At 37.4% G+C, this 13,070-nt stretch overlaps 1 protein-coding gene across 5 annotated transcripts in view; it reads left to right on the top strand.

The window, feature by feature from the left end:
* Positions 1-13,070, top strand: part of MLLT3 (MLLT3 super elongation complex subunit) — a 108,215-nt gene that overhangs the window by 75,291 nt on the left and 19,854 nt on the right. For all 5 annotated transcript variants that reach the window (XM_015849093.2, XM_015849094.2, XM_015849095.2 and 2 more), the window contains one exon: positions 1,398-2,006. In XM_015849093.2, coding sequence (XP_015704579.1) covers positions 1,398-2,006 — 609 coding nt within the window. The remainder of the gene's footprint in view (positions 1-1,397; positions 2,007-13,070) is intronic.

The raw sequence follows: 13,070 nt of genomic DNA, 5'->3' as shown, positions 1-13,070 counted from the left end.
GTGAGAGTTGGTGCTAAGTGTAGTATTGCTTTACTAGTTTTCAAACAAGCACAGGTATTTTCCTCTTTTTCCCGATAGAGTACTAATTGCCTGTTGTACTATTATGAGTTTCAGGGGATGGAAATGTGATTTCTGTTTTTAATTACCAGCCTGGGAAACAAGGAAGTGCCTCACGTTCATGTGTTCAGAAGTCACCAGTATCCAGTTTGTTGCTTAGAAATGTAATAATTTGTATTTACAATTTTGTATTTCAAAGTAATTTATCTTTCATTACTATGGGATATTAGCAGACGCTAGTGTATGTATTAGTGTATATATATATATCATATGGAAATTTTAAAATTGACTTGCTGCTAGTAAGAGCTTCACACTGTAAGCTAGCCAATAAGTATTTGTTTTGGCTTGCTCATCACAGACCCATTCTGTGTATTTGTGATAAAAAAATTTAGATAATGCTGTGAAAGTTTTTCCTCAAACTATTTTGCAATTATTTAGTTTTCAATTTTTTAAATTTATTTTTTTCTCCCAACATTTAAGACGGATCTTAAATGAGGAAATCTTAAATGAGGAAAAGAAAAAAAGATAGTGTTTCCATTCACTCTTATTTTCTAGGTTTATTTTCTCCATCATGTTTGTATTGTAGGTTACTGGTAGAGCATTTTTACTTTCTGGTGACTAGGTATGGACTCTCCTGATATTTAGCAAGCATCAGAGATGGTTTTAGAATTAATCCATAATGCACTGTATTTTATTTTTGAGACATTCCTCTTTCCACATTTCTTCAGTCAGTTAGGGATGATTATTTTGTTGAGGCTTACATGGTCAGTTGATGTTTCTGCTCAGTGTTTCTCTTTTTCTCTGTCTTATAGGACCTCTGAGTTATCACCCTCTCAGAAATCCGTCTCATTGTATAACTGTTGAATTTAAAAAGTCAATGAAATGCTCAATATAGACAACAGTAAATACAAAGAAGGAGAACCTTCTTAGTAGAAGCTTTCTGTTAAACAACATTTACTACTGAGATGTTACATGTCAAATCATGTATGACATAGCCAGGCTGGATCCACAGTTGCCAGTCAGTATAAGGGACAGGCTCTGTCTAAAGTTGAAGGGGGAATCATGGTATGGTACTCAAGCTCTGCCTGAAATGTCAGTGAGAGGACATGTTTTACACTGGTTCTGGAGTAATTCTGTTAATAGTATGTGATATGGTGATCTTTTGTTGTGATCCCTCTAATAATAATAGTTTTATGTAATAGTTTATCAGTTCTTAGATGGTCATTTACTGTTTCTTTTTTTCACTGTGTAGTTCAAAGTTTCTGACATGAATCCTGTGTCTGTTGTTTACCTTTTCTTCTTCTTTTTTTTATTTAAAGTTTTGTATCTCCTTTTTGCAGGACCCAACTAAGATTCTGAACACAAATAGCAGTAGCGGCAGTAGTAACAGTTTTTCGAAGCCCCACAAGTTAACAAAGGAGCACAAGGAAAAAACTTCTAAAGACTCGAAAGAACAAAAAAGTGCCTTCAAAGAACCTTCCAGGGAACACAACAAATCTTCCAAAGAATCCTCTAAGAAACCCAAAGAAAATAAACCACTAAAAGATGAAAAAATGGTTCCTAAGATGGCCTTCAAGGAACCCAAGTCCATGTCCAAGGAGCCAAAATCTGAAAACACCCCCATCCTCACCATTACAGGTGGACAGCAGCAAGAAAAGAAGACCCCTACAAAAAGGCCCTCTATTCTGGATTCTGATGAACCTTCTGCAAAAAAGAGAAAAAAAAGTGTGTCAGAGTCATTATTTAAAAGCTTTTCTAATGCTCCATCACTTATTCTTACTTGTTCAGCTGACAAAAAACAAACAAAAGACAGGTCTCAGCTCAAGATGGGGAGAGTCAAAATTGAAAGTGATACACTGGGAAAGAAGACATCTACTCTGCCACCATTTGATGGTATTGTAGACCCCAATGATTCTGACATGGAAGAAAATGTGTCTTCTAAATCTGAAGTAAGATGTGTTTTGTTTCTTTTCATATGTGTAAAGTATTCCTTGTCTGTGGGATTGTGTGCTGTATTTGTATTTTCACTTCTCCTTTATACTGGCAAATAGTTCAGACTGAAGGGGGTTGACCACTGGCTGTTTAAACTCATGTATGTTGTGATCAAATTGTATTTCCTAATCAAGTGTATGTCATTTATAAATGTCAGTGTTATGACCAATGAGCATAGCGGAGATGCTCACAAATAGTATCAAATAGTATTGCTCTTTGGATCTTGATCTTTTTATTTTATTTATTTATTTATTTTTTAATTATTATTTTTATTATTATTTTTTTTGGGGGGGGGAACATTGAAGGGAATTGGTTTAAATACTTGTATTTCACATGCTAAGATTTTAGGCTCAAGCACTAGATAATCCAGTGAATTTGAGAAAAGGCTACAGTAAAATAGTGTTGTTTGTTATTTTTCTGCTAAAAAAGTTCTGTAAATGATGCCGGTTTACTGGAGAAGGTGTTCCTTGAATGGGGAGAATCTATCCAAAGTCATTGGACTTAACATGAAAGTTTCTTCTGTGGAAGTTTGCTTTCCTGAAAACGTTCCTTCCATGCCTGCTCATCTGTTTCAAGCACAATATTCTTTTGATGACTAGGATATAACTCATTCTCCTGGCAGGGTTCAGCTTTAGGAGCATCTTTTATAGATAGATGATAAGAAGAAGGAAAGGGATAGGAAGAGAAGGCCTGTTTGGTGTCTTCATTTGTGCTTAAGGCTTGAGGCAGTAAACAAGATGGAGAGAAAATCTCACTAATTTAGCTTATTCAATAATTTTTTTGTTTTATTATATTTCTGTGCCTTCATTACCATTCATAGCTGTGCTTGTGCTCTCTGGAACAGGCTGTGAGGAGGTAGCAACAATTAGGTTCTTCATAGAAACACGTGGCTGAGAGAGATCTCACGTCTCTGTTGTGTTTCTAACTTGGTATTTTAATGCATGTACAGCTAAGGCATGCAAAGGCTATACAGTCTGGGAGGTGTGTAAAATGATAGGCCCCTCTCTACAGCACTGTTGAAGTTGCGTTTATGATGTTTCCATTAAACCTGAAAATATTCAAACTTAATAGCCTTAGTGTAAATTAGATTTAAAGGTCTTTAAAATAGTATTTAGCTTACTATGAGTCATGGCAATACCCTAAGACTTACCACCTACCCTTGATGTAGCCAGACAGTCAGCACTGAGTTTGATTTTAGACTTCTTATTTATTCAGATAGGTGCTCATGTAAAGGCATATACATTTCTACATCTGATCTTCAATATTCTTCAAAAAGGAAAGAATTAATAAAAACGACTGCAGTGTAACTGGAATCTTCCAAATGCAGACATTGCAGATTTGTGTGCTGCATAGCAGCTTGCAGATGACTGATTTGTAAAGTATATAGATAGGTGCTTAAAATAATTGTTAATTGTTGATGTGTGTTGCCATCTTTGTCTTGCAACTTCCTGCCTTTTATCAATGGTATAATGTTCATGCTCTTGTTTTTTTTCATAGAGATTGCACAACTCCTCCTGTCCTGCTGTTTGCCGTCCAACTGGATGGCTGTCCCTGCAGGACATGAGGGGTGCCTTGATTCTGTACTAAAGCAGAAAAACAGATTCAGAGTTTTCTGGTTTTTTACACCTCTCTTACTGAGAAAGTAAACTACTAAATTCCACTCAGAGAGAAGAAGAATCTACAAATATGGACTCTGGTTTATATTACTATTGACATCCTGGATCATGGAGCAATTGAGTCTTCAGTGGGAGGGACAGTATAGTCCATATCACTGTATGGGTAAAAATTGCTTTGAGAACTTGCTTATCAGTAAATCAAGATGACTATGGGTCTAGTCAGTGGCAATATTTAGAATGTCAGCAATATGCTTATAGGAAAACATATCTAGAAAACCTGGAAAAGTACTCTAAGTTACCTGTGGATTCACACTGCTGTTACCATTATGAGAGAACTGGGCAGTGTGGTTAACTAATATCCACAGGATTTCATAAAGTCCTTCTTTGTTTTGTTAGTTTTAACCAAGGAACCGAAGGAGCATTTGAGCAATGTTATAAAGCAGTAAAGGTAATTGTGTGTTGGAAAAATAGGAACTTTTATTGTGCTCGTGGGTTTCTAAGTATTTCAGAGGGAAAAAAAAATACAGCTAAATCAACAAATGATATATGCTATAAACAAGGTAATATGGAAAAAAGAATGAAAAGTTGCAATGTTATATAGATCTGCTATATGTCAGTAGCTATTTATGGTCTGTTCATGCTCTGTGATATTACCCATTTTAGTTGCCTGAAGCTGGGAAGATGCTTCTTCAGTGGCATGCTCTGACACAACAGCATGTTATAAAATTCATTCCAGTCTTATTTACTTAACTGATGTCATCACAAGACTTTTCTTAATTTTTCTGCAGTGATCTTGGGAATGTGGAGAAATCCCCATTTGACTGGGAGCTGTCAGATATTGTCTTTGTTTTCAAGAAAGCAGACCCTCGTACCTACATCAGTCTCACTTTGGGGCCTGATGAAACTGTGGAGAAGGTCACTATGAGAGTTGCTGAAAAACACTTGGAAGACTATGCAGTCATTGTTCATAACCAACACAGGTCCGGAAGGGGGAAGTCTTTTTTTAATGTAGTCAATTACTTTCTTTGAGGTTACCCACCTAGTTGACCAAGATAAGGCAGTTGATATTATCTTTCTGAATTTCAGTAAAGCAGTTTCTTACAGTATCCTTCGGGTGAAGAAATCCAGTGTAACAATACTAAAACAGGCAAACAGTTGAATGATGGATCAGACTCAGAGGGTCAGAGTAAATGGAGTTATATCTGACTGGTGAGCAGTCAGTAGAGGGATTCCATGGGTCTCTGTTTTTTGGACAGTCCTTTTTCTTATGATCGTAGAATCATAGAATGCCTTGGGTTGGAAGGGACCTCATGGATCATCAAGGCCCAACCCATGTGCCACAAACAAGGTTGCCAAGCACTAGATTAAAGTACCCAGAGCCCCATCAAACCTGGCCTTGGACACATCCAGTCGTGGGGCATCCACATCCTCTCTGAGCAGCCTATTCCATCACCTCACCACTTAATTAAAAAAAAAAACAAACAAACTTGCCCTGACATCTAATCTAAATCTCCCCTCCTTTAGTATAAAATCATTCCCCTTTGTCATGTTGCTGTCTGTTCTTGTAAAAAGTTGATATCCCTGTTCATAAAGTCCCTGTAAATATTGAAAGGCTGCAATGAGGTTTCCCCGCAGCTTTCTCTTTTCTGGGCTAAACAAGCACAGTTCCTTCAGTGTTCATAGGAGAGGTGCTTCAGCCCAACGATCATTTTTGTGGCCCTCCTCTGGACCTTCTCCAACAGCTCCACCTTGTTTCTGTGTTGGGGGCCCCAGACCTGGAGAGGGAGTAAAAACATGAAGGATTTATACTTCTATTGACGTGTAGGTATACTAGCACAGCTCAGGTAGAAAACTTTTAAGATCTTGCTTTTAAGTTCAGTACTTCAACTGCTTTAGTTGAAGTACACTGTTTGCTTCCTGTAAGGGACAGTGCAGCAGTATGATTAAAAGAATAAAACAAAAATGAAGACATGACCTTGTTTTTTGCTCTCTGACCATGAAATAAGGTGATGTTCTCATAATTTTTATGTGAACTGTAAGCTATGTGAACTAGAGAAATACAAAGCTTTGGATCCAAGGGAGGCGTCTTTCCAGGCCTTGGAAGATGGCTACCCATTCTGAACGGTGAAATGGTCACAGAAGGGATGCTTTGATGCTTCTTTTTTTGGTTTTGTACCAATTCTCATAGGCTTGATATGGAGAAAAAATAGTGCAGTGCTCTCCGTTTGCAAAGATCTCTTTGCAGCAACACAGTGACATCAAGAAGATCAAATAGACTGTTTATAAGTGATGGGCTGATCAGTGTTGCTCATCTTTTCAATAGTCTGTAATAGCAGTGATCTGAATAAAACCTCTCGAAGTTCACCATGTGTGAAGGCAGAGTTTGAAGGCGCACAGGCATACAGCTCTGCTTTAGGAATTTCTGTCTTCAGCTCAATTAATTTGCACGTGATTAGCTTTTTTCTTTTTCTTCCTACAGTTACAACATTGTGATTAGTAGTAGGAGTTTTTTGGCATGCCTGAGTCTATTGGAATACAACCCAAGTAGAAACCCATGCTAACAAATTGTGACAGTTCAAGAGTTGAGGTGCTTTTGATTTCTAGGAGTAGAGTACTTTAGCCAAGCCATTTGCCTTTAGAAAAATACAAACAACTTAGTAAGTAAGTTACAGAACAATGAATATATATATATAACGGTGATGTTATGTAGACTATGAGTTGTATTTAATTAACTGCTTGCATGTCTTAAAGCAGTCTTAAAGCTGCAACATGAGCACCTTTTCAAAGAAATCCATAAAATGCCACTTTAGATCTGGAGTCAGATTTATCAATTTAACTATTACAAATGTGCAAGAATATTTGGAAAATGCCTTTTGTTTTGTTAAACCTCCAGGCACTTGTTAGCTGAAAACTCCTGCTATTCACCTGGGCTGGGAGCCAAAGAAAGATCTTTTTCAGATAACACAGTTTAGATTAATAGTAGTTGAAGATAGCTCCATGTGGTGTTTTCTTGTTGTTAACCAATGTAGTTTCTGAAATCACAGGCAGGTGTTAGCAGATAAAATATTGTACAGTCCAAGATATTTCTCTCCAGATTGTACTCAGAGATAAATAGTGGCTTAAGATGATCGGTTCTCCTTGCAGAAGTGCTAGACAGACAGAAGGCAAGAAGCCTGAATGGCCAACAGTGCCTGTGGTACTATGGCATTGTTCAGCTTCTGTACTGGGTAAGTGCCAGTCTTGAAGAGGGCAAACCCCATCTTCCATCTAGAGTTAAGTAAAGGCACCATAGTCAGCACATGGGATGGAGGAAGAGAACAACCACAGCTGTGGGCACCTACAGCCACTGCAAAATTTGGACTGACTGCTTTCCCTGGTCTTTAGACTAGCCTGCCCAGAGCCCCTTCAGAAAATCTCAGCATTTAGGGCAGTGAGACCAAGGAAAAAAGTCAAATCTTTGAACGTTTCTATTTGAAGACAACTTGAAACTTGGCAGAGTGTCCTTTGGTTCAGATTTACCATGTGTTCAGCCAGGCTGTGCAACAGATAACATTTATGCGTCCCTTACAACTCAGAAGATTGTACTGAGCCTGTTTTCATTAGGTGTAGTCACAAAGGAAAAAATGTTTTTAATTCACTTGCAGAAGTTTGAGTGCTATCAAACTGCTTTGTATGTGATGGGTTGAATCATTGCAGGATAAAGTGGCAGTGAGATCAACAGGCAATGATTCCATCATGGCAGTAAGCTGCGATATTGAGGCTTTGTTCCTGTGATGTGTTTGGAGTTCACTTGCTTGCAAAAATAGTAAGGATTTAGAAATGGATAGAAATTACAAAGGTATGGCTAAATATCCAGGTTACAACTACAGTCTTGCAAAACAGGAGATTTTACATTTTTGAGGCAAAGTCATGGGTATTACATTATTTTTTTATTTCTTTTCAATTGTAGAAACATGGGAATATCATCATATGTTATATTAGGCTACTGATTTAGGCTTCAGTAAGTGACCATATGCACTGCATCACTTGAAGTGTAGACTAATCATGTAGATTAACCCAATCACTTGCATTAACACATTTTATTTATTCATTTATTTATTTTTACTGGGGCCTTCTTTTCTGCATTTTAGCCCCAGAAAATTCTGTTCTCCCATTAGCCTACAGCTAGTAAGGTTTTTAAGGGGTTGTGCGCAGTGCCAATATTTTATTATCTTAGGTTTTTTTTTCTGGCGTAAATGGCTGGGATGGCAAAGTCATGGTATAATGGCAGTTTTGGAGGTTTGAGATGATTGTGGAAAAAATGCTATAAATGTATTATCATGATCATGTGAAGTCTCTGTGGTATGGACTTCATTACATTTGAATTACTGTATCTGCTTACATCTATTATGCTGTGATCCAGAGAAATGGTTCCATATAATTACTATAAAATCCAACACCTGTTAGTTACCAGCTAAAATTGCTGAACTACATCTAGTTAGATCTAACTGAGGCTTTTATGACCTTTCCTCTTTTTTCATTTTTTTTTCCCCCCATTTTAAATGTGGAACCATCAAGTTTTTGGTTGTTTTCTTTGGGGAAGAATTGGCACATACTTTTAAAGGTTAGTGTAAGGCCAGTGAAAAGACAGCAATCTGTCCTGTGGTTTTTTCTCAGGGAATCAAGATGGTGTAGCTCTGTGTGTAAATATAATATACATGAACTTTTGTGAAAGTGCAACACAAATGCAAATAATATTAGCATAATGCAGGGGCTTAGGAGCCATACTGACAGATGCTTCAAAATTATTTGTAGAGAAAAATGGGCATATAGCACACTGCCAACAGTATTGAGGCATGTGAAAGTCAGTGTTCGCTCTGGTATCTCAAGACTGGCTAAAATTTACGTAGCTATGAGAAGAGTTTCCATGGCTTTTATTTGTTCTGGGCACTTGAGAATTTTTTTAGGGCATAACAAAGCTTTTTGTATATTTTTTCCCCTAAATCTTTTCACTGAAACTGGAATGCTCAGAGATGAAAGCTGACATTTTAACATAATCGTTTAAATCCCAGGAATCAAGCTTGAGCAAACACTGAATATAATAAAACTTGCTGTGAAAATGGACAGGGCCAACACCAATGATGTGGAAAGCACTGCAGTGATACTCTGTTAAGTCTGCTGTGAAATTCTGGGAAAATCTGTTGGTTTGTTGTTTTTTTTTCCCTCCTGCTCTTGGGACATGGATTTAGGAGCCTGTGGTCTACAATAGTGAAGATGGTGTGTAAGCTAAGATGGTATGCTGCAGCAGCAATTTAGAAGAAATGCAGTTTCTCCAGACGTTTAGGTGGTGTGTATTGACTTGATATGTATGACTTTCATGGATTTTTGAGCACTGAATATTTAGTGTATGGTTGTGTTGGAAGCAGTGCATAGAGTTTGAGCTAAACAAAATAAGAGAGGAACTGCACTGTATTTGCAGTGTCTCTGTGTACCTGCTGAGAAGACTTGTTCTCTTATGGTACAGAAATGTACCAGAGTGCTGAATAACATACATGAAAGGAGTTTAACAAGTAGTTACGTGGTTCTCCAGCTGTTTCTTTGTTAATGTGAACACATGGATTTCTCTTATACCTGGCCTTGGATCTGGGAGAATGTAAATGAACTGTCTTCTTACTACACCAAAAGTGACAGCAAAGTGCCTGTTCACCCTCCTAAGTAGTGAACTGGGACGGCATCAACATCTGTCCTTCTCAGCACTGATACTTAAAATAGAACACAGCATACAGAGAATATGGCAATTAAAGAAAATTAAGAACATCTTTCTTCCTGCATGGCAGCTGTCCGGGCTGACCAAAGCAGTTACTACCCAGCTGTGATGGTTGATGGCAGGCCCCTGTGAGGCAGTAGGAGTTGCAAGTAGGAGCTCCATTAGAGAAGAAGCCATGTCTTTGGGTAGTGTTTCAGTTTCCTGAGAAGACAGCTTTGCACAAAATGGGAATGCAAATAACACTCTGACTGCTTTAACCTTTCAGTATATACAGCTCAGGGAAACCTCAGTCCTAGGACTACTGTGAGTAAAAGCAGAAAATATGTAGATCTGGTGATGGGATGTGGAATCTTACTGCAGATTTTAGTTTTATGTTGTAATATGAAGTAGTATGCAAGGTCCTCTAGCAGTCGGTCAGAGGAAGGCACAGAGAGCCCATGTCACCCACGTGCAGATGTTTTCTATTATTTTAATGTGAATAAAGAGCTTTAAATGGTGGGCTTTATTTTTAATATTGTTATATGATTCCAAGTAACCACAAAATATTATAGAAACAGTACTTTTATATGGTATGTCATAAACAGGAGACTTCACCTGAAAATTGTTTCTTGTTTGAGAATAAATTGTATAATAACGTAGAGTAAATTGTATTTGTAGAAACAAATAAAAATGTTTTGAACTAACCAAGCCAGGAGATTTAGAGGTGGCCAAAAAAAGTACCTTTTCAGGGAAAACTTGAGCCAGAGAGAAGTTCCTTTTCTTGCCAGTTTCAAAACACAGAATCCCTCAGCCGGGCCTAATAAAGAAGCCAGTGTCTCCTGTGCATCTGTGTGAGAGCAGTAAAAGGGAATAAACTGAGTGCAATAAATTATATCAGGTCATTGCACTAATGAGCAGTTTGGGTCCGAGCTCTCATTAGCTTGTCTGCAGGAAGAGAAAACCAGTAAAACAGGAAAAGGACGTATGACAGAAGCTCTTTGCTGGTCCTGTCTTGAGTTTCTATTGTTGAAGGACACCCTTTAGCTAATTTCAGACCCATTAAAAAAATCTACTTGGTGATTAGTAACTAGTGGGTAAGAGCAGAAAACTGAAGAGAATAAAGCTGTAAATACCTAAGCTCTTGGGATAGCATCCTGTGAAGCTGCCAAAAAGCATTGGTTAAGTGACAAAGGATACCCTCTTGTAACAAGAAGTGTCAGTGCTATAGGGACTAATCCATATTTATATATGGAAGGAACATTTTTCGTCCCTTCTAAAAGGCAGGTCTTTTCTTTTAATGATGTTAATTCTCATGTTCAAGTCAGCTGTCTGCACTATCCTTCAGGTGCAATCGCATTCTCATTTTCTTATAGCAGAAGAAAGTTTCTTTTCCAGCAGTTAACACTTGTAACACACGTATGTTAACCCGAATGTCTTGGAGTAAATTTTCAGGAGGAGCAGCTTAAGAAAATAATGGCTTCAAGTGGCATTAAGAATCCCTTTCAAAAGAGAAGGGATGATGTGTGTTTCATTGGTAGTTTGCATGGTTTGGCCTCTCAAAGTGATCTCATTGAAGTAAGGGGGAAATTTTATCAGGATGGTATTATACCAGTGTTGTATTTATACAACAACTTAACCATTCCTGCTTGTGATCCTTTTTCTTCAGATCACAGTATCACACAGTCTCACAGTTTTGTGCGGGTTGGAAGGGACCTTAGAGATCATCGAGTCCAACCCCCGGGATTCGAGCCTCTGTGTAGCAGAGCAGCACTTCTACCACTTGCACCACGGGGGGGATTTGAACCCGGGCCTCCAGTGTTGCAAAGTGGCGTTTTTAACCACTGCGCCACCAGAGGCACACAATATAATAATAATGCTATACATTTATCTATATAAAGATAATGCTGGGGGAAAGCATTTGCAGGTATTTCTTGATCAGGCCTTTTCCCTTTTTAGTAAGCTAGTTCAAAATGAAAGTGGTGAAGTTGACAAGAAAACGTATCTGTGTTGGTGCATTTTTTTTTTCCCTATGGTTTTAGAAATTCTCCTAGCATTTTAAGTTGATAATATTAGTGTTTGGAATTTTGTTTAAAAAAATGAATGGATTTTATATATGCTACTGTTCGTGTGAATACTAACAAAGGGAAAAATGCAGTTAATGGAAACCTTTCTGGCTGTCAGCCTATAATTTTGCTATGAACAAACCAGATGTGTATGGGTTACCTGCAGCTAGAAGACTGAGATTAGCTTTCAGAATTGTAATAAGTTTGCTTTAACTCCTGTTTTTCATCAGTGCAGTCTGTATCATGTCATCAGACTTATTTTACAGCTAAATTCAGAAATCCAGGCAGGAGGAAATAAATGATTTTGTGGAAAATTCCAGTGGTAAGAAGAAAATTTGCTTCAGAAAATTACTTTTTTTTAATGTAGTGTCAAGTGATACTTCCATGTCCTCCAAAGTGGTCCCATCGTGACAACAGCGTTAGAATCACACTTGTTAGTCAGAAAGGGATTTTATAGTTGTTTGGGTTGTGTTTCTCAGCAGAGGGTTGGTTCCTGTGTATACAAATGATATATACCCAATTCAGCCATGGCTGGTGGTTAGACTGGATGATATTAGTGGTCTTTCTAACCTTAACATTTCTACGAGTCTTTGTCTACAATTTGTATTTTGACTGTGTTTTTGTGAAAGCTGTGTACATTACAAGGCAGTAGATCTCAATGGTGTTTTTCTTAAACATTCTGCTGCCCAGAGAGGCATCTTTCAGTGTGAGAAAAGGCAGTAAGGTGCTGTAAATCTTCCTGCTCCTTATGAAAGCCAACAATGGATTGTTTTATGGAGAAAAGACAACTGCAACTGCATACTGCTGTTATTTTATACAAGGATTTCATTCTAGAGGAATCACAAGGGTTATTGTATAGACAAGGAGAGATAGAAATGCTTGATTTACCTGGATAACAATTCACAGCAATGCAACTGTATAAAATTTGAAGATTAAGTAGGTTTTGTTTTCTTTAGTAGATTTTTCTATTATTGTTGCCTCCAGTTTCACCATTCTTTCTGTGTGGACATTTCCTGTTTTGTGTTCTGTTAGCATTCCTGATACCCACATACCAGATTTGGTATCTCTTATATAGCTGTGTGTGCATGTACATACCTAAAACCTGACATACCACAAAAGAAGTGTATGGAGGCACGCAGTATACTGACAGGAGGCAAAAATTATCAGAACAATGCTCTTAAGCCATGGAAAAATTATATAGAATTATATATTGATTAATTTGCTTAAGAAATTTTAATGAATTTTGGACAAGAATATAGTTTAAACAGCACTGGCAAAATATTTATGTAACTGCTTGTAAAGTCATATAAAGTTATGTTAATGACTGTATTCTAAAGAGATATAAATATCTAGTTTTCAATGAGGTAAAATAATTTTCCTGTGTAATAAAGCAGTCTTTCTAGTTTGATCACTGTTGCAGTTTACAGGACTTTACTATGCAAGGAAAATATTGGCATAAGAGGAAATAAATTAACAGCAGAAAAGTTTAACTGCTCATCTTAAGGTTTACTTTCTAAGGAAGTTGAGAGTAAACTGCTTGAAGCTTTCTGCTTGATCTGCTCAGGTCTTTCTCTCTTTTCATGTTCCACTAAAGCATTATTTATTTGGAAAATGTTG

This window comes from Coturnix japonica, chromosome Z (assembly GCF_001577835.2).
Source record: "Coturnix japonica isolate 7356 chromosome Z, Coturnix japonica 2.1, whole genome shotgun sequence".
Classification (NCBI taxonomy): Eukaryota; Metazoa; Chordata; class Aves; order Galliformes; family Phasianidae; genus Coturnix; species Coturnix japonica.
This window is presented reverse-complemented; position numbering and strand designations above follow the sequence as displayed.